General features: G+C 39.6%; 2 protein-coding genes and 1 long non-coding RNA gene across 7 annotated transcripts in view; 1 reads left to right on the top strand and 2 right to left on the bottom strand.

The window, feature by feature from the left end:
* LOC127933276 (uncharacterized) overlaps positions 1 to 8,581 on the bottom strand; it is a 45,497-nt gene extending 36,916 nt beyond the window's left edge. For 2 of the 3 annotated variants that reach the window (XR_008147481.1, XR_008147480.1), the window contains exon 1: positions 8,202 to 8,581. This is a non-coding gene — a long non-coding RNA (uncharacterized LOC127933276). The remainder of the gene's footprint in view (positions 1 to 8,201) is intronic. The other variant, XR_008147482.1, reaches the window with a different exon arrangement.
* On the bottom strand, positions 1,283 to 4,101 carry LOC127933274 (probable E3 ubiquitin-protein ligase IRF2BPL). Its single transcript, XM_052530123.1, has one exon. The coding sequence runs from the start codon at positions 3,969 to 3,971 to the stop codon at positions 1,998 to 2,000; it is 1,974 nt and encodes a 657-aa protein (XP_052386083.1). The 5' UTR covers positions 3,972 to 4,101; the 3' UTR covers positions 1,283 to 1,997.
* Positions 8,582 to 16,229: 7,648 nt separating the features above from the next.
* On the top strand, positions 16,230 to 18,220 carry LOC128031759 (mitochondrial import inner membrane translocase subunit Tim9). Of its 3 annotated transcripts, none has more exons than XM_052620148.1 (4): positions 16,230 to 16,311; positions 16,597 to 16,655; positions 16,734 to 16,829; positions 17,824 to 18,220. In XM_052620148.1, exons 2-4 carry the CDS (start codon positions 16,617 to 16,619, stop codon positions 17,956 to 17,958), a joined length of 270 nt encoding a protein of 89 aa, XP_052476108.1. In that variant the 5' UTR covers positions 16,230 to 16,311; positions 16,597 to 16,616; the 3' UTR covers positions 17,959 to 18,220. The 3 variants fall into 3 exon arrangements, with proteins under 3 accessions (XP_052476108.1, XP_052476110.1, XP_052476109.1); XM_052620150.1 differs by having other exon boundaries at positions 16,242 to 16,307; positions 16,598 to 16,655; XM_052620149.1 differs by lacking the exon at positions 16,230 to 16,311 and adding an exon at positions 16,361 to 16,509.
* The last annotated feature ends 674 nt before the right edge of the window (positions 18,221 to 18,894 follow it).

Here is an 18,894-nt window from a genome sequence, read left to right as displayed (position 1 = left end):
CATACTTACGTGTGTGTTTGTGTGTGTGTGCATACTTTTCGAAAATGCATAGTGTTATTTATTTAATAACCTGACATGCTGATTAAAATAACATTTTAAAAAGTGTTGTACATATCCTTTACAGGACAAAAATAAGAAAATAAAAATAAGTACAAACACACAAACACTTGTTTAGTGCAAAACTGTTCTAGCTCCATCTTAAATTATTTCCATCAACAGGATGTGCACCACAGGCCTCCAGAGAATTTAAGCACAGAGCCCACTTCAGTTAAGATAGCTTGGCATGTGCATTGTTCTCTGACCTTAACGCCCTCCCCCCCGTTATTTGGTCTGGATGCACTTGCATGGCCGGCTGCCATGAATGAATTGTGCCACCTTCTATTTGTCTGTGAAAGAGCATTAGTTTGAGTCATGGCAACAGCCACGCACCAACTGCTTTCCCTCGCTCCCGCAGCCAATGCTAGAGTATGACTGACAAAGTCACATGACCAACCAGCTGAATTCTAAATGAGGAATACATCCCCAGGGCCATCTCAGGCATGTGCAAGCATTTTCCCGCTCCAGCTTTCCTGCCCACACCAAAATACTCTGATATAAGGAGAGAGGGAACAGCTAACAGCTTCAAAATCGAGGCATAACAGATTAAGACACAGTGTGCTAAGAGCAGGGTAATGGTGCGCTATTTAATGCCTCCTGCATATGCAATAAACAGCTTCTATCATGAGCCATTAATGGAACTTGTTGCTAAGGGAGAAATAAAAAACGGCACATATTAAACAAGCACAGCGCTTACCCCATGTGACACCCATCGGGGAGTGCTGTAGAGATGTTTCATGCCCTGTGGCTACATCAAACTTTTGACTTTTTAGGTCAGTGTAACAGGAATACATCTGTCTGGAGCAAAAACAATGACATGAACGCAAAATACATTGACAATAGTCATGAAACTACGGTATATGCTTAGTGTGATACCTGAAACACTGTTACACTTAACAAGAAGAGTACTTTATATTTTTTTAAATAACTTTGACATATTTCAGATAAAAAAAAATAACATTGCAAAATGACTCTAAAAAGAATAGTTTGGGTCTTAAGTGAAATAAAGACCTACTAAAAATATATCTTGTTAATTAAACTATGAAAATATGTATATATTCTAAGGAAGCTTAATAAAGCCGACTATTATTTAGAGAAATCTGAAATTAAGGAATTTCACAAACAGACATTAATGCAGAATCCAGATATCAAAGACATATCTAACAAATTCACACGCCACAAAGTGTTAATATCAATGAATTTATTACAATTTACTCAGCTCCAAGGCACGTTACAAGTCTTCTGTTACTACAGAAATATGTATAAACAAACAGAGCATTTCGTTTTTAATTTACAGTATTTTTTGCTCTACTAAAGCATCCGTGCAACTTTAAAGCAAAAAGAGAAAATGAAAACACGTAATAAAATATATCTGTATTCTCAGACCACGGGATACAAATTAAAAATCGCTGTTTCAAAGATCATACAAAAAAAACAAAAAAAAACAGACGGGATCAAGAAACAAAGAATGCCCTCTCTTAGACTCACTCCATTTGTTATACCTACCACAAAAAAAAAGTGTACTTATTAATAAAAAATATTTTTTTTTGCTTGGCATTGTACATGTAGATGTGGAAAATAAGTATGACGTTGAAAAAATTTTAACGTTAACTGTAAAAGTGCCGTAAAAAATGTTTCCACACACAGCCTCCTCCTTTGTAGAGGAAAACAATTGTCTCTGTACACTGGACTATTTCTGTAACTTCAATATTCACAACAAGTAGGCTGTGTCTCAAAACCAAGCACACTGCCTCCTTAGACAGCATTTCTGGCCATTCAAATACATCTATAATGCCCATAAATGTTATCTTGGTAGGCATCTCACTAGATTTTAAGACACAACCTTAAATATACTCGCTTCACTTGTCTGTATCTGATGCAGGAAGCATACATTTTTATATTTAAGGGTCTCTTTCTTTCTTAACTTTCACATCCCCGGCTAAAATGGTCGCTATCTCGCCTTGCATGAAAGCCCAAGGCACGTTTGACCCTACCAGGGGACATTTCTCTCCGCTGGGGCAGTACACCTCTCCTGTGGCACCCTGCGCTTTGATGCTCTCCCGGGAACACGGGAAGCAGAATTTGTGGTTGGGCACTGACGGGCACTGGACGAAGTGTGTGTCTTCTAAACGTTCGTGGCAGATAGTACAACACAAAGGTCCGTTGTTGGCCATGGGTGAGTCTGGAATGTTCTGAGGGTGCACCTGATCCATGCCCTGATGCGAACCCGATTGAGAAGGTGTCCCTGTCAGACTGATGTCCCCGTTCCGGGAGGCCAAACGCCGCTGTCCAGACACCGAGGCAGGGGAGACGGGGCTGCTACTGTTGTGTCGGGTGGATGTGGTGGAGTGCACTGAGTTGCTGTCCTTTGGTGAGTGCGCGTTACCCAAAGTGTCTGCGACTGACATGAGCGCAGCCATGGGGGACTGTCCGTTCTGAGGGGCCGATTCTGGTGGGGTGGCTCGACTGGAGTGCACCGACCCCAGGGGCGGAGGTCCACCGTGAGAGGCTGCGAATGAGCCGGACGCCATGGTCAGTTTGAGCGCCTCGCTTTGACTCGCCATCCACTGCTGTCTCTGCTGCTCCCCCTCCGCTGAGTCCGGTTCTGGAGAGGCTTTGCGTTTGCGCATTCCGGTCCTGAGCGCGCTGCCCGATGCCACGGCCCGGGGCATGTTGACCAGCGCTGAAGGCAGCAGAGGGCAGCTGGCATCGATGTAAGGCTGGGGCAGCATTTCACCCCCGAGCCCCTCCTTAAAGAAGCGCACAGACTCCGGGAGTAAATCACCCAAGAGCCTCCAGTCACCAGAGCCATGCTTTTTCTCATATTCCAGATATTTGAAGCCAGAGGAAAGCCCTCTGCCAAAGTCTTTCATGCAGTCCTGGTACATCTGTTTAGCCACTCCAGACGCACTGGAAAACACATTACCAGATCCACTGGGATACTCAATAAAGATTTTCAGTTCATAGTCCATGCCGTGCTTTGAAATGGCATCGAAGGCAAACACCCTACCTAGAAGGGAATGATCTTTCTTGAACCTCACATCAAACGGAGTGCAATTGGAAAGTGTGATAAGTGTGTCCCTCACTATCTTGGGTTTGCTTGCCCATTCCTCTGCTCTGCTCCTCAAACTTTCACTAAGTTCAGCCAGAGCCTCTGCGTTCCGCTGTTTCTCTTTTAGATCTCTCTCTTGGTCCGTGCTGGACACAGAACCGGGTCTTTTACCTTGCTCGGAGAGCGCGAGCGCCGTTCCGATGCTGGCCGGGGCTGGAGGGGCTCGTCCAGACAGGCTGTGCTGGGCTATACTCGCCGCTGACGGTGGGCCGTTCAGGAGAGTCTGCGGGAGGAGGTTCGGCGGCACGCTCATCTGTCCCGATACTGCCACCAGCCCGTGACTCCGACGCGAGTTAGGGCTCTGTCGGTTCAACTCAGGGGGTCCTTCGTCTGATTTGGGGAAGCCGTTCGGTCCGCCGAGTCCGTTCGGAAGCCTGTGCGCGCCGATGCTGGAATAATCAAAGCGCGATCTCTCGGTTCCGAGCGCGTATCGCTCCAAACCGGGCTGCTGTTGCTGCTGCTGCTGTTTGGACGAGCCATCCATATGGTTCATCTGCACAGACTCCTTGGATGGAATGCCGGCTTGTGCTTTCACCGCAGACGGCGGAGCGGGACCCGGGGATCTCCCTTCCTGGAAGCCATGAGCCCGTTTCAGATGGCGCGCGGTCTCGATAACAAACTCGATCCGATCCGCGCCCTCGTAGTTCACGCAACCCCTGCACACGGGCTCCGTAAAATCCCAAATCATCGCCCACGGCATGCGCGGCAGGTCGCACAGGTAACACGACTGTCTCCTCGACGAGGAGACCTGCGCCGAAGACATGTTGAGCTGCTCCTCTCGGATCTGTTATACGGTTACTAGGAGGCGAATGCGCCTCTTCTGCTTCTCGGAATGCCACCTGGCTGGGCCGGTGACGTCAGCACCACGTTCCGCAGTTCCTTTTTCTGTTACAAATGACAAGCCACTTGTTGCCACGCGAGTGCGCATGCGCTAACCACTCCCTAACAAATCTTCTGAATGGACCGAGAAACGCGCACCGCCACCATGTATGGCAAGCCGCTTAAACATTTAATCTTCAAAACATACTAATATATATTTTTGTGTTACTAGCACTTAGGTAAATCCAAGTATCTATTCAGTACTTATTCATTATACACTATTTATTTATTTGCTCTTAATCATTATCGCAAATATATTACATATATATTACATTCCATTTTTTACTGGAAACAAATTGCATTTGTGTGTGTGTGTGTGTGTGTGTGTGTGTGTGTGTGTGTGTGTGTGTGTGTGTGTGTGTGTGATTAGTATCTATAGTACTGGAATAAGAAATTATCACTAGTGACAATTTCTAACTAATGAATACTTAGTAGTGAATCTGTAATAGACACCACAAAGAGATACATGAATACCAGAAAAGCAGATTCCATACATCATATTATACAATTACATAATAATAATAAATAAATAAATAAATAATAATAATAATAATAAATATTAGTGGTAAAAATTATAACTTGTCAATATTGGGTTAATGACTAGTAGCAAAATATATAGGTAATAGTATCTAATGAATAAATATGATAAATCATTATAAATTACTGATTTAATAGATACCCACCACTACTGTAATGAATCCTAGAATCAAATGAAGTTACTAGTGAAATTGAAATGGTATACTAGTCATTAATATATCACATACTATTTACTATAAATGCATACTATTTATTTATGAATATATTAAAAATAATAAAAATAAATAAATGTTCAAGCTACTTGCCATAACTTGTTGGCCAGTTTGCTCATAGAATACAAGAGCCAGAGTTGTGGGTGGAAAATCTGAGGTATTCATGTTTCTTCAAGAGCGTCTGTTCTTACTGCTTCTAAAATGTCCATAAGCTTGATATTCAATACTATTAATAATGCAAGATCATGTTATAAAGATGCTTGCACCAGCAAAATGTGTGTGAATTAAACTAAAAATAAGTATTTTGTGGGCATATTTTAAACAAAAGACATTCTTAATCATATGAAATAACATTTATGCCCCATGATATAAAGACTTCTTTAAACATTGACAATGTTTATATCTACTGCAGATGATCTGATATCATTGTGATGAAATAAATATGATTACTAAAGAATATTTCTAGGGTTTTGCATGGTAGTATCTATCAATCTCTGAATGTTTACCTTAAAAAAGGAAGTTTCGCAGCCCTGCCCCCTAAAAGCCCCTTTCCCATAGTCTATTTTCTGCTTAACAACACCCCATAGACGATGCAAAAAAAAACCTCATCCTGTTATACAACAAGACGAGAGAGTGGAAAAACAGAGAGAAGATAAAAAAGGCAAGGGAGGTCTGGAGGAGAGGAGAAATGCCATTTACTGCAATCCCTGCATTCTGCTGGCACGAAAAGAAGCTGTGCTTTATCCAAGCAAAAAATACCAAGTAAGACTGGAGCCAAACCTGAGGACGTGATTTTGTCCCGCCACTGAAGAGTATACATACAGTATAGCAAACATTAAAGAGCCTAAATTTGGATGTCAAAAGTTAAAAATATTCACTACTGATATTACAGGGAGAATGTCTTCCATCTTTAAAAAGTGGGGGAAATTTGCACAATATTTGTGGTCTGTGCTTGTGACTCGGATGGTGTAAATGAGCCTGATGCCTTTGGTTTGTGCCCCAAATTAACGACACAAAGAAACAGTGTTTGTGCCAATTATCTTCAGTGTTGGAGTGAGTCACTTGACTTTAAAATGAAATCAGGTTTTACTTTGCAAACACTCAAACGTCCTTGTCTGAGACAAGACCATTTGAAGAACTCAAATATTTATATTGGGAAGAAAAATCACTCACTCACCTAATTAAAATGCTTCAGAATATATAACACAAAAATAAATAACTCACATTCTATGGGCAAAAGATTAGGAATCTTTTAGCCAAAATGTAGTCTAAATTTGCAATCTGCCTGTAAAGGATATTTCACCTTCTTTCTCTTTCACTGAGGGATGCGTCCCTGTAGTCTTCTCATGAATACAGATCACCCTGAGGCCTGGCACTCTCTCTCTCTTTTACTCTTATACACACACACACACACACACACACCCTGAACAGAACATCACCCACCCACCTACCCACACACACACACACACACACACACACACACACACAGAGCCACATACATGTGTGGGTGCACACACACTCTGCATGGAAAGTTTTCCATGTTCAGCCTTCCACCAGCTTACCGCAGGGGTTAACTCTCAGCTTCCGCTAAGTGGCTGGCGGGCTGCCAGAGTGAGGGATTCTGGGAAAAGGCGAGCCTTGCCAAGTACAAACTGCCAACATTAAGCAGGCCTGACAGTCTCTCTCCTCCTCCAAACCTGGCAGCCATTCAAAGTGCTCTTTCATTTGAGACGCTGGCGGGCAGCCAGATGCATGCAGATTTACTTTACCTATTCTCAGATGAGCTGATAGAGACCGCCCCGCAGTTGCCATGAGAACCAGAGGCTGCTCGGAGACTTCCCAGAGCTGCTCATGTGTGCACATCTTGTGCTGAACACTCAGTAACCTGCAGATGTATGACTTTCCCTCTTCCTCACTTGTTTTTAGAAGAGACCTAACTGTTACACAGGAATATTGACTTGCAGCTGCTGAACCGTCAGTGGTGGTAGTGAAAGAAAATGTTCTATTTTAAAATGTTTTCCAAAAACTGACAGAAACTGCATTTCAATCATAATTCAGGATGAATACTCAGCCAGGTTTAGTGAATAGGAGAAATCTGAAGCATTACCCCACATTTATGTCAATAAACACTCTTTTCTGAAATAGATTTCCGATACCTTGATAAATGTATTGAATGATTACCATATTTATGTTAGTCAAAGACAGATATGTCTAGCATATAATTTGCAAATAGTCATTACTCTCTAGCTCACTAAGGCTGCATTTAAAAGATCAAAAATACAGTAAAAACGTAATATTGTTAAATATTAGTACAATTTAAAACAATTGCTTTCTATTTTAACATATTTGAATAGTCATTTAGTCCTGCGATGCAAAGCTGAATTTTCAGCATCATTATGGCAGTTTTCAGTGTCACATTTTTCTATGCTGATTTGCTGCTCAAAAAACATTTCTTATTATTATCAATATTGACATTGTAGCTGCTCAATAATTTAGTGAAAGCCATTGTCACACCACACTTGAAATTCATTTCAGAATCAGAAGACATTACATTTCTCTTTACTGTCACTTTTGATCAACTTAACACACATGTATATATATATATATATATATATATATATATATATATATATATACACGCACACACACACACACACACACACACACACACACACACATCAAAACAAAATCTTACTGACCCCAGACTTTTAAAACGGAATGCATATAGGCCATTACAAACATATCGGTGAACCACTAATTCATGCACTATTGTAATTATATAAATAGTATTGTATTTACTATTGCACATGTGAAAAAACCCGTCCTAAAGATCCATGGAACTTTTGTTAGTATCAGCTGCAGACTGTCTTCTGTCTGCCCCATGAGAGTTCTATAAACTTTCTCCTCATGACAAATTTCTTCAAGGGGGCTCATTTGAATATGCAGACGTAGTGGAGAAAGTGTTCGGAACGAGATCCAAAACCATGTTTGTATTATTGAGAACCTCCCTCGCTACATCACAGGCCAAGAACAAAGACATTCAGTGTTAACCACTAACATCAACGCACTGCTTCTCATACTGTCATTTTGACAAGTTGCAGTAAGCCTCGCGTTCGGGCAAAACACGTGTACTCATCGTCCATTTCTTAAGTGACACTTGCTTATGGAACAATAGAGGAGATTATTTAAACGAAAAAGACAAGATGGCCTAACCAACCGCCATAAATAAAACAAAAGCATTCCTTTGGCTTGGGAAAAGAAGTAGTTATGTAGGTCCACTACTATGGTTACACACTGTGTACGGCGAAACACGAAAGGCCGAGGGTTGTGTGCCTTCCTGCTCTGAAAACAAGATCTATTATTACCTGGACCGCTCTGGTTGGCCGTTGTCGGCTGTTGCCATGGCAAACCTCTTTCCCCCGACAGACTGCAAGGCGCATCTCTCGGGAGATCTCCGGTTATTAGGACTCCGGTCCTGAAGTCTGCCATTTCCTGCAAAGAGAGAAGCTATCACAAGGATCAGCCCGGGCACCAGACACCTGCCGCAGTCAGCAGTCCAGCTCACCATGCCAGAACACACACCGCTGTGGGCCTACGACTCTAACAAGGCCCAGTGTGTTTCAGCTAGTCATCAATTCTGCACAAATCCAGCATGCTGCACCAATAACCCGGACCATAAATACGTGATACGTGCCAGGCATTTCTGAACACAAGCGAGCAGTTATTCTTTCGCTATTCTTGCAGTTTGTCAGCCCATGACTGTAAATGGAAAAAGTCAAACCGAGCACATGGAGGGGGGAAACCTCATATTGTGCAAATGTAAAATATCCCTGTGCTCTTTCCTGAGCCCTATTAGGAGGCCAGAGAGTGGAATGTTCTTCTTGCGGCACTGTGGAATGCAGACGAAAGGAAGTAAAGCTATATAAATACGCAAGACATGGATCTCTCAATCCTCCAAAAACAACAGTAGAGCTCCTGACCGTAATCATTTCCTTAAGGTCAAAAAGGCACTGTGAGGAGGGCCTCCTCCTACAACTGGAACAACAGCAGCACTGCCATGCGCGCCTCTAGTGGGCCCCAGTGTCTGGCTAACAGGGAACATGAGGCCTTCAAGCTTCTTGAATACGGTTAAATGAGCAGCTAAAGTCCCATGACTCAATGCAAACAAAGCCTCTTGTATCGCAGACCCTATGCGCCGTGAGAGAGCAAACAGACATGCAAAAACAATCATCGCCGTTAACGACTGCAACAAAAAAGCTGTACTGTAAAATGTCTGGTAATTCGACCCACATCAGCTCAGTCAAATAACGAACATGAAACATTTCAAAATAATACTGTACAGTATATTAATCCAGTCTCCAGAGTCACTTGATCTTTCAGAAATCCTTCTAATATGTTGATTTGGTGCTTTTATTTGGTGAATAGTTTCAAATAACAATTTCTTTTTACATTATTATTGTCTTTAATCTCACTTTTGATACATTTAATGCATATTTGCTGAATAAAAGCATTTTAAAAAATCAATTTACATACTGAAATGACTGAATACTGTCACTGCACCCCGGAGAGAAACATTTTAATAAACATATATTAAAACATGGAAAACAAATCAATAGCTTCAATAACCACACTCTAGCAGTCATAATGTTTCGGTGTGTTCTGGGAGTGTTTACTGTGACAGATGCAAACAAAAGCTCCTGACAGGTCTATATCCGACGGTTGCCAGTGTTACTGCACTGATTCCGATCCCCTTTCCCAGCTGCCCCATGACGTCAAACCCACACACGTCCACAGCTGCAAAACATCAGCTGTAAGATTGGGAGCCGAGGCTGCATGGAGATCCATTCTGCTGCCTTTATAATTACTCCAAACATAGAGCCGTAAACAATAGTCAGCATTTAACGTGGAGCTGGCACCTCACCAAAGGATGGATTCTCGTAATAGTGCTGCCAGACACACAATGCCAGACTGCTGCCCGTCGGGAGCATGGCTCTTAAATATGGCACCGTGCTAGTGAACACCTAAGAACCATGTGCATGTTAAACTCACCAGAGACACTAGGAAACTGGCATTAAACAGCAGGGGTGTGCAGGTTTTTTTTTTTTTTTCTGTACCGCATTAAGTGCATTATTGGGCAAAAAGAACCATAATACATTTGAACGCTCTACAGAGGGGCGGATAGCTTGTATTTGCTGCTCTATTAAGTTGTGATGCACGGCATGTGACCCACCCCCTAGTGCGCATCAACGTGACGGAGGTCTCGGCAGGTAAGGGCACTGGCTAATAATAAAGTCTGCCATTTAAACCGGAAAGGGCATCCCTGTGGGGGGCAAACAGACTCTCCAAGCATCTTCTGGTTGATGTGGAACTAGTGACAAGAAGCTTTCTAGCATTCAAAATGTACAGTGAACACATTAGGATCACAATGTAGGTCATGTTGTTAATAAAACATGCAGTATATATATATATATATATACATACATGCACAGTGTAGGTGAATATAGATTTATCTGTTCTGCTTAGCCTTAAGAATCAAAGCATTATTATATATAATATTATTATAATATACACTTTGTAACATATACTCCTGTCAAAAGGTTTGGAATCCATAACATTTTAAAGAAAAATATTCTTCATCGAATATTTCTGAAAAATATGTATCACAATTTCTACAAAATTATTAAGCAGCATAACTGTTTTTAACATTATTAATAATAACTGTATCTCGAGCATCAGCATATTAGAATGATTTCAGTGATGAAAATTCAGCTTTGCATCACAGGAATAAATTAACAATAATTCACAAATTTACAGTACTTTGCTTTATACAAATGAAATGGTTATACATACTACATACACAAAACATTTATAAAATCAGATCATTTTAAAGATACAGCATATCTCCACACAGTGTTGTCTAGTACGAGCTAAAATGTCTACCCATAAATCGTTGATGAGGTAAGACCGCGGGAATTGCTGGTGAGGGCATCTGCAATATTCATAACCCTTAATGTAAAATCTGCAGGTTTCTCTACTCATTACTACATGATTTGACTTCGGTTTCAACTATTTGATTTTACCATCTCCACCACTGGTTTGGACACATTTGACTGACCTAAAGGCTAAATGAATAAAAAAGATGAAAATAGAATTACATTTCAATCAGTGACTGCAGTGTCAGTTGGCCACTGTTGTATATATTTTTCTACATCTTGTATAACTACAATAGATGCTGTTTTATGACCTAATATTATTTTGAGTGACTACATGGAATATTTAAGCTTTTTTTTTTTTTTTTTTTTTTTTAAACATTTGTCAAACCACATGACCATTAAAGTGAACAGCACAAATGCTATAAGATGACTGTAAATTAAAATAAAAAGGTGACTGGTTACAGCTAGCAATTGACCAATGTTTGGCACAATATTTTTAAAATATTCAGGATGATTGTGTTTTTTAATTGTTATAGCCAAACTGGTTTGGCATGTTGATTATTGGACACATAAAATTACCTGCATCATATCGGTCATAATATGCTAAATGCTAAATAGGCTCAGATAATTAACCCAGTTCTAACACACCTATTTTCCTGGAGGTTTACTCATGAACGAGTGAAAATAAAAGCATCCTCTACACGACACAACATCTCACGAGGCTACAGATTTCTCCACGTTTTAAATTCTGCTTTGATTATGTCTGTGAGAAACAAAAGGAAGGTTGGCTAAAAATAGCCTGTTTCAATGGAGAGAGAGAACGGTCTGACAGCTGGAGAGATGGAGCAATGCTGCCACAGAAATATTCGGGTTGCCATGATGACTAGATTGATGCACACAAGTCACAAAATGGAGTTTGTAGCAAAACACATCGTACTGCAGAATGCACACGTCCCTGGCAAAACAACAACCTGCTGGTTCCCTGTGTTTACATTAAATTCCCTAAATTTTACATCAAACTCAATGGAATAATCAATCAGGAAGAGTGCACTGAGTGTGTATGCAAGTCAAAAAACAGACAGAACTGGCGATTTTAAAGAGAATTTTCACACTCCAGGAAAAATACACACTGAAAAACTCCAAGCCATAATTAACTCTCTGTTCGCCCACATACATCCATCAATGCGAGCCTGAGAATACAGCTCCGGCGTCTGGGAAAGTAATCTGGCATTCATGTGGGAGACACGGAGGGGGCTGTAGCAGCCGACGGATTCGATTCAGGTGGGAAAATTCTCCCAGGTTTCAGACGGCTGGGCTTATGTCAGTGACCCCATCTCTGAGCTCACATCTCGCAGCTAAATTACCAGCGAATTGAAAAAAAAGGGGAAAGAGGGAGGCGAAATGGAAAAGCAGGAATGTTTGTGATAAGAAAGTAAGGCCTAGTCTAGTATTCTCACGGTTGCACAATATTGTGTAGTGTAATTCGGCTCTACAGTGGCCTGTTTAATGACGCGCACTACTTAAAGACACTAAAGCAGCTGTGTTGCCAGGTCAGCTTGTGCTAACATGCCCGAAGCTTTTCCAATAACAAACCTGGGCTTTTTCCGACGGGAGCACAACAGTGTGACTGAGGCGAACAGCTTCAACTGTTCGTATTTACACAGCTGTTCGGCGGTGACACGTCTTTCAACAACTGCTTTTTGCCTTAATTGGTTTTTAGTGCAAAAGCGAGTCTTCAATCCAATCCGGAGGAGTGACAGATTGGTTGAGTGATGGTGTCTAAAGGGAAAAAGCACGTTTGGGGATAAATGACTGGTTTTGGAGTTTGAGAACATGAGGTTCTGGGCTGAGCTGATCATTGTTGCATCTTAAACAGGAAACTAAAGGCAGGCGGTTTCTTGGCGGAGGCGAAGCACAATGGATTCCAAAGCCTGGAGCCATGGATGCAACAATGAATGCCATTCGAAAGTAGTGATAAGACGAGACTTAACCAAAAACAATATGCTGCAAAATATGTGCAGCAGTAATTAATTCAATTGCTCTGCCTACTTTCCAAAAAGTAGACCATATTATATTACAATCAGATAAAGCTAAATATATTTTGCATGTGAATAAATTAATCAATAATAATAATAACAAAAGAGCTATTAATTAATTGCACAGTATCCTTAATTTTCCAAAATTTTGATATACTGTTCCATATAAATTAAAAAAAAAATTCTAGAATGATATTAGGAAGCTTTTAATATCAATCACCCAGAAAGTCTTGGAAGATATTAAAAAACAATATTGTTATGAATTATCATTACCTCTGATTAATCCAAAATCTACACTGAAATGATATAAAGGCAGTGGAAATGTTTTTTTTTACTGTTAAGTTCTGTTTGTGGTGCAAAAGCAAAACGTCAGCAGTGACACTACTGCCATCAAGTGGTTTCAACAGTCTAAGACTGATAAAATAATAATAATAATGAATAACCAATGAACAAATGGTCCAAAAAATCACTTCAGGACTATGCTTTAAATATGAAAAGAAAAGAAAAGTAGTCCCTGAAGCAAAACCAAATTGATAAACTGCTTTAGAGTAGATGACACAGTGAGAATCCCACCTTGGTTCCTGAGGGAAGATTTCTGAGGTTTGATGGTGCTTCTCCAGCGGGTGGGTTTAGGAACGACTTTCCGTGGTGCAGGGGTCTCCAGGGGGCTTTTATGCCCGCCGGTTCGTTTATCTGAGAGCACATCCTTTAAGACTGCAGGAGAAATGAATCAACATAAAAACAATAATCAGCACCGTTTGTTTAGTCATATTTGCCGCACCCTCTGCTTTACCAAACTCTTCATTTATCCAAACAGACATTAAGACAAATAACTCATAATAAAACATTTATAATTTTATTTGAATTATAGTGATAGCATATATCCTTGGATGCTACTTCTTTAGTCATTTTGCAATGACTGGAGCTCTTAGCAAGGAGGTTGTGTCATCAGATGGTTACCAACTATCATTGAGTGTTTCGACCCTTAACCATAACACTCTCCTGTTGGTGGGTCAGCAGTGGTGGCCAGCCACTACTCACACCCTCCTGGCTGCCAGCTCGCCTCCTCCCTCCTATTCCAAATCCAACAGGAGGCTCTCTCTGCTGCCTCCCCGAGTCTTCGCGCCGCCTTTTTTCTGTCTGATCCTCTCAGTCCAACAGCTGTCAGCAGTTTCCAGACTGATTGGGCGGGAAAAACCCCTGCATCCCACCTCAACAGGGTACAGCCATGTCTGCCAGCCTTTCTCTCTGCAGTTTTGCACCAGCTCCCTGTAATGTTCAGATTTCCTTTCAAATGCCTCTTCACACCCCTCTTCCCATGGTACCATAAGCTCAACCAGGACTATCTTCTTTCCTGTGTGAGAGAAAAGGACTGCGTCTGTTCTCAAGGTAGTGTGGATGAAGTCAGGAAACTGAAGTCTTTTCTTTAGGTCAACCCTAAGCTCCCATGCTTAGACAGACTGCAGAATGCTTGCACTGATCTTACTGGACCCTGGTAGCTTTGAACCCTTCTTTACAAAAGCTATTGCAAGGGGTGCCTTGATGTTATTTTGACATTTACTAGTTCTCTCCTGCTCCAAAATATCAGCAAGGACTGTTAGGACTTTGTCATGGCGCCATCTGTATCTGCCCTGAGCAAGCGCTGTGCTGCAACCTGACAAGACATGGTCCATTGTTCATTTCTGCCCACAGAGCGTGCACAGAGGGTCATCTCTCAGCCCCCATCTGTGGAGGTTCACAGGGGAAGGAAGGGTGTCATAAACGGCCCTCAGTAAAAAGGATATTCGGTATGGCTCCAGCCTCCAGAGATCATTCCATGACACCTTCTGCTTGGGGAGATCCCACCGAATCCAGGCACCCTGGGATCCAAGTTCCACTGGTTTTGTCATTCTTTGCTCATCCTCTAGATCCCTTACTTCTGCCTGGATCATGGCTTTTCTTTCCACCAAGTTGGCTTTTCCCCACCTATAAAGTGGGACATACCTAGGCCTTGCCTTCCTACACATGATACACCAATGACGTCTTTGAGCTATACATATATATATATATATATATATATATATATATATATATTTATATATATATATATATATATATATATATATATATATATATATATATATATATAAATCAAAAAGAGTGACATTTATTTTAAGAAAGCACAAGCAGACATTTCAATGAAATTGTTTCACAAATGTTTAAAAATGAAACAATAATGTTCCAAATGCCTTGCACACTTTCTGGTTGTCAAATATTGCTTTGCTTATAAAATTAACTACACCTGTGGTTATTCTGCTAAGATATCTGTGAAATTAATGCGAATTGACTGATATCCATGGAAATAACCCGAAAACCAATTGGTTAGAACTAATTGAAAAAAAGTGTCTTGGAAAATTTAAGCTAGTTCTGAGAAAAGCTGTTGCCATATTTTTAACCCTTATGTAATGTATTGTCAAGTGTAACTCATCCATCCAAAATTCCCAAATACTAATGATTAATCAGTTCAAATATATATTTAATAAAATTTTATGTCATGGTTATTTATTAAGACAGTTTAGCTTTATGGCTATTATAGATTTTAAAAATACAAATATATCTGTGAATACCAGTCTTTCATTTATGTTATTAGGCTACAGTAAATCCCTACTTTGTTTCGTAGTATTTTAATGTGATATTTAAATGATGTTTTATATCAGCTGTAAATCCAGTTATTTTCAAAGAGTCGATTATTGCTTACAACACAATTTCATAACCGTGATCTTAGAAACTATAGCGTGAATGCAAGACAGATTACAAAATAAAAGTCTGTCTTTGCTTTGTTTTGGTCTTGCAAGTCTTGACAGTGCTGCCCCCATTTGGTCTTTATAAGAATATATTTGATCTGGTTAACATGATAAATAAATGATTATTTATTTTTGCCCTTTGCTTTGACTTTACATTTTATTTATTTATTTATTTTTATTTATTTATTTTATTTTTTTGTGCAGTAATAAATCTAAGGAATTGTAGAAGATGCATTTTACACTGTACGACAAGTAATCATATCAAAAACGACTAAACACGTAAAAATGCCTGTTTTACAATATTTAATATTGTAAGATAAGATGCTAATATAAAGCATTTAAATAATCAAAAGAAGAGATGCTTGTCTTTGTGTATTGTGTCTTTACATTTTCAACAAGATGTGTATTACAGACAAAGATATATGTATAAAATTATATGAAAAATGTAATAATATATTGAATGAAATACAAACAAAAAATCTTAATCTTACTTTGAAGTTCAAAGGATTTGAATTCTATTCCTTCATTTTATTTTATTTTATTTTATTTTATTTTATTTTATTTTATTTTATTTTATTTTATTTTATTTTATTTTATTTTATTTTATTTTATTTTAAATAAGGGCTCTTATTTGTTACGAAAGTGCCGAATCTGCCGAAGTGACGCAGCGGGTATCTGTTCTGTTCTCACATGTCCTTCACATCCTGAGCGCTGATAGCTAAGGTAGTAGCTTTACTGTTTTGTTTTAATTTGCTTTGCTTTTAGTTTTAATTATAGTCTAAAATTTTATTATTATAAAGCGTTTATTAAAGCACTTATTTTGCAAGGCATTTATCGCACATTTAGTGTTATAAATGTACATGTGATATCTTGAAGCTAATAGCTAATGTAGCCACTCAACATCATCACACTCATTGAACTGTGAGGCCAAAAAGAACATGTTTATTTAGGCGGAATTTCTGGTTTAATGCTCTTGGTGTGAGTAATGGTATTTCATTTCATCCACAGCATCCCAATTTATTATAACTATGACAGCTCAGGTCAATGAATCAGACCAGATCAAACAGGTAAGACACATTTATTATCTGTTTTCAATTTTGAAATAATTAAATGACTATTTAATTGTCCATCTTCGTATTTTGCAGTTCAAAGAATTCCTGGGAACCTACAATAAACTGACAGAGAACTGCTTCATGGACTGTGTTAAGGATTTCACCACAAGAGAGGTCAAGCCAGAGGAGGTGTGGGGTTATATTGTGATCACGCTTATATTTCTTCAAGATATCTTATACAGTGGCATGTGACAGTTTGGGAACCCCTTGCAGAATCTGTGAAAATGTGAATAATTTTAACAAAATAAGAGAGATCATACTAAATGCATGTTATTTCTTATTTAGTACGGTCCTGAGTAATTGAGGTACTTAAACACAACTATTAAAAAAGGTTCAAAAATGCTCCAGAAGCAAACAAGATGCATTAAGAACTGGGGGATGAAAACTTTTGTAATTTGAAGATCAGGGTAAATTGTACTTAATTTGGGTTCTGGGATACATGTATCTTCTGTTGCCTACGAAGGGCAAAAATTATATTTCAACAAAATAAGGAAAATTTGGCCATCTTCATCATGTTCAAAGGTTTTCACCCACCAGCTCTTAATAATGTATCTTGTTTCCTTCTGGAGCATTAGTGAATGTTTAAACCTTTTTTAATAGTTGTGTTTGAGTCCCTCAGTTGTTCTCAGTGTGAAAAGATCATGTGTCAAAATCAAACAGTCACTGCTGGAAAGGGTTCAAATATGCAAAGATGCTGGAAAACTGAAGAATCTGCAGGACCTTAAGGATTTTTTTGAAGAACAGTTTTCAGTTTAACTGTCCAGAACAAACAAGGGACTCATGAACAACCATCACAAAACAGAAAGACAGTCGTGGATCATCAGGTAACAGCACACAGGATTAGGAACCAGGGTTCCCAAACTTGAATGGGGTTATTTTAATAATTTCAGCAATTTTGTGTTGTGGACTAAATGTAAACACATTTTATGTACAATATATTACTCGGGACAATACTAAATAAAAAATAACATTTATTTAGTATGATCTTTATTTTGTTAAAATAATTAACATTTCCACAGATTCTGCAAGGGGTTCCCAAACGTTTGCATGCCATTGGAAGTCCTTTTGAAATAAAAATGAAAATACTAATCGAACTGGATTCTGATGTAACTTTCCTTTCCAGACTTCATGTTCTGAGAGCTGCTTGCAGAAGTATCTGAAGATGACGCAGAGGATCTCCATGCGCTTTCAAGAATACCATATCCAGCAGAATGAAGCGTTGGCTGCTAAAGCCGGTTTGTTAGGACAGCCACGATAATCATCTGCTGCTGGACTGAACTCCAGACCATTACGCCAGGCTCTGTCTATTCCAGCATGGAGCAGGGCTCTCCAAACCGGAGCCGCAGGGCAGAGGACGCAGACACTGGGAATAATGATAGAAGTCCTGTAACGTCTGCCGGCTCTGGATCATTGGGAATTTAGTCCTCCCAAAGGACAGACACTCTCGTTGTGACCATTATGTTGGTCTTCCATAAAAACATGTTTGTGTGGTTCAAAATAAAATATTAGTCAACTCTTAATATTCAGTCTCGTTCGTGTATAATTTAGCTAATAAAAAAAAAAAGAAGCTTTAAGGTAATCCTTCACCTAAAAATGGAAATTTGCTACATTTTCTCACCCTCACACCATCTGAGAAATGTAGCATACATCATTACACCAGTCCTCTGCAGTGAATGGGTGCCGCCAGATTGAGAGTCCAAACAGCTGACAAAAGCATCACAAGTAATCCACATGACTCCAATCTTGTTGAGTGAAAAGCGGCATGTTTGTAATAAATCCATCAAGGCGATTTACCTTTAAACGGTCACTTCTGGCCAAAATATCAGTCCTTAATCCATAATAATGCTTCCTCCAGTGAAAAGTCCATCCCCCGTTGTCCTCTCACATCAAAATCCACCAACACATTATTACCGTTTTTGCTTGATCTGTGCATATTTCTCTTCTGATTCAGGCAAGATGAATTTTTCACTAGAGAAAATTTTATAGATTGTGGGCTGATATTTTAGATTGAAGCAAAGTTAAAAGATTATAAAAATGGATGGAACTGATGGACTGCAGTCATGTAGATTATTGTGATATTATCAACCTTTTAGACTCTTAATTCTGACGGCACCCATTCACTGCAGAGGATCCACTGGTGAGCAAGTGATTTAATGTTACATATCTAAATCTGTTTTGATGAAGAAACAAACAC

This window comes from Carassius gibelio, chromosome A17 (assembly GCF_023724105.1).
Source record: "Carassius gibelio isolate Cgi1373 ecotype wild population from Czech Republic chromosome A17, carGib1.2-hapl.c, whole genome shotgun sequence".
Classification (NCBI taxonomy): Eukaryota; Metazoa; Chordata; class Actinopteri; order Cypriniformes; family Cyprinidae; genus Carassius; species Carassius gibelio.
This window is presented reverse-complemented; position numbering and strand designations above follow the sequence as displayed.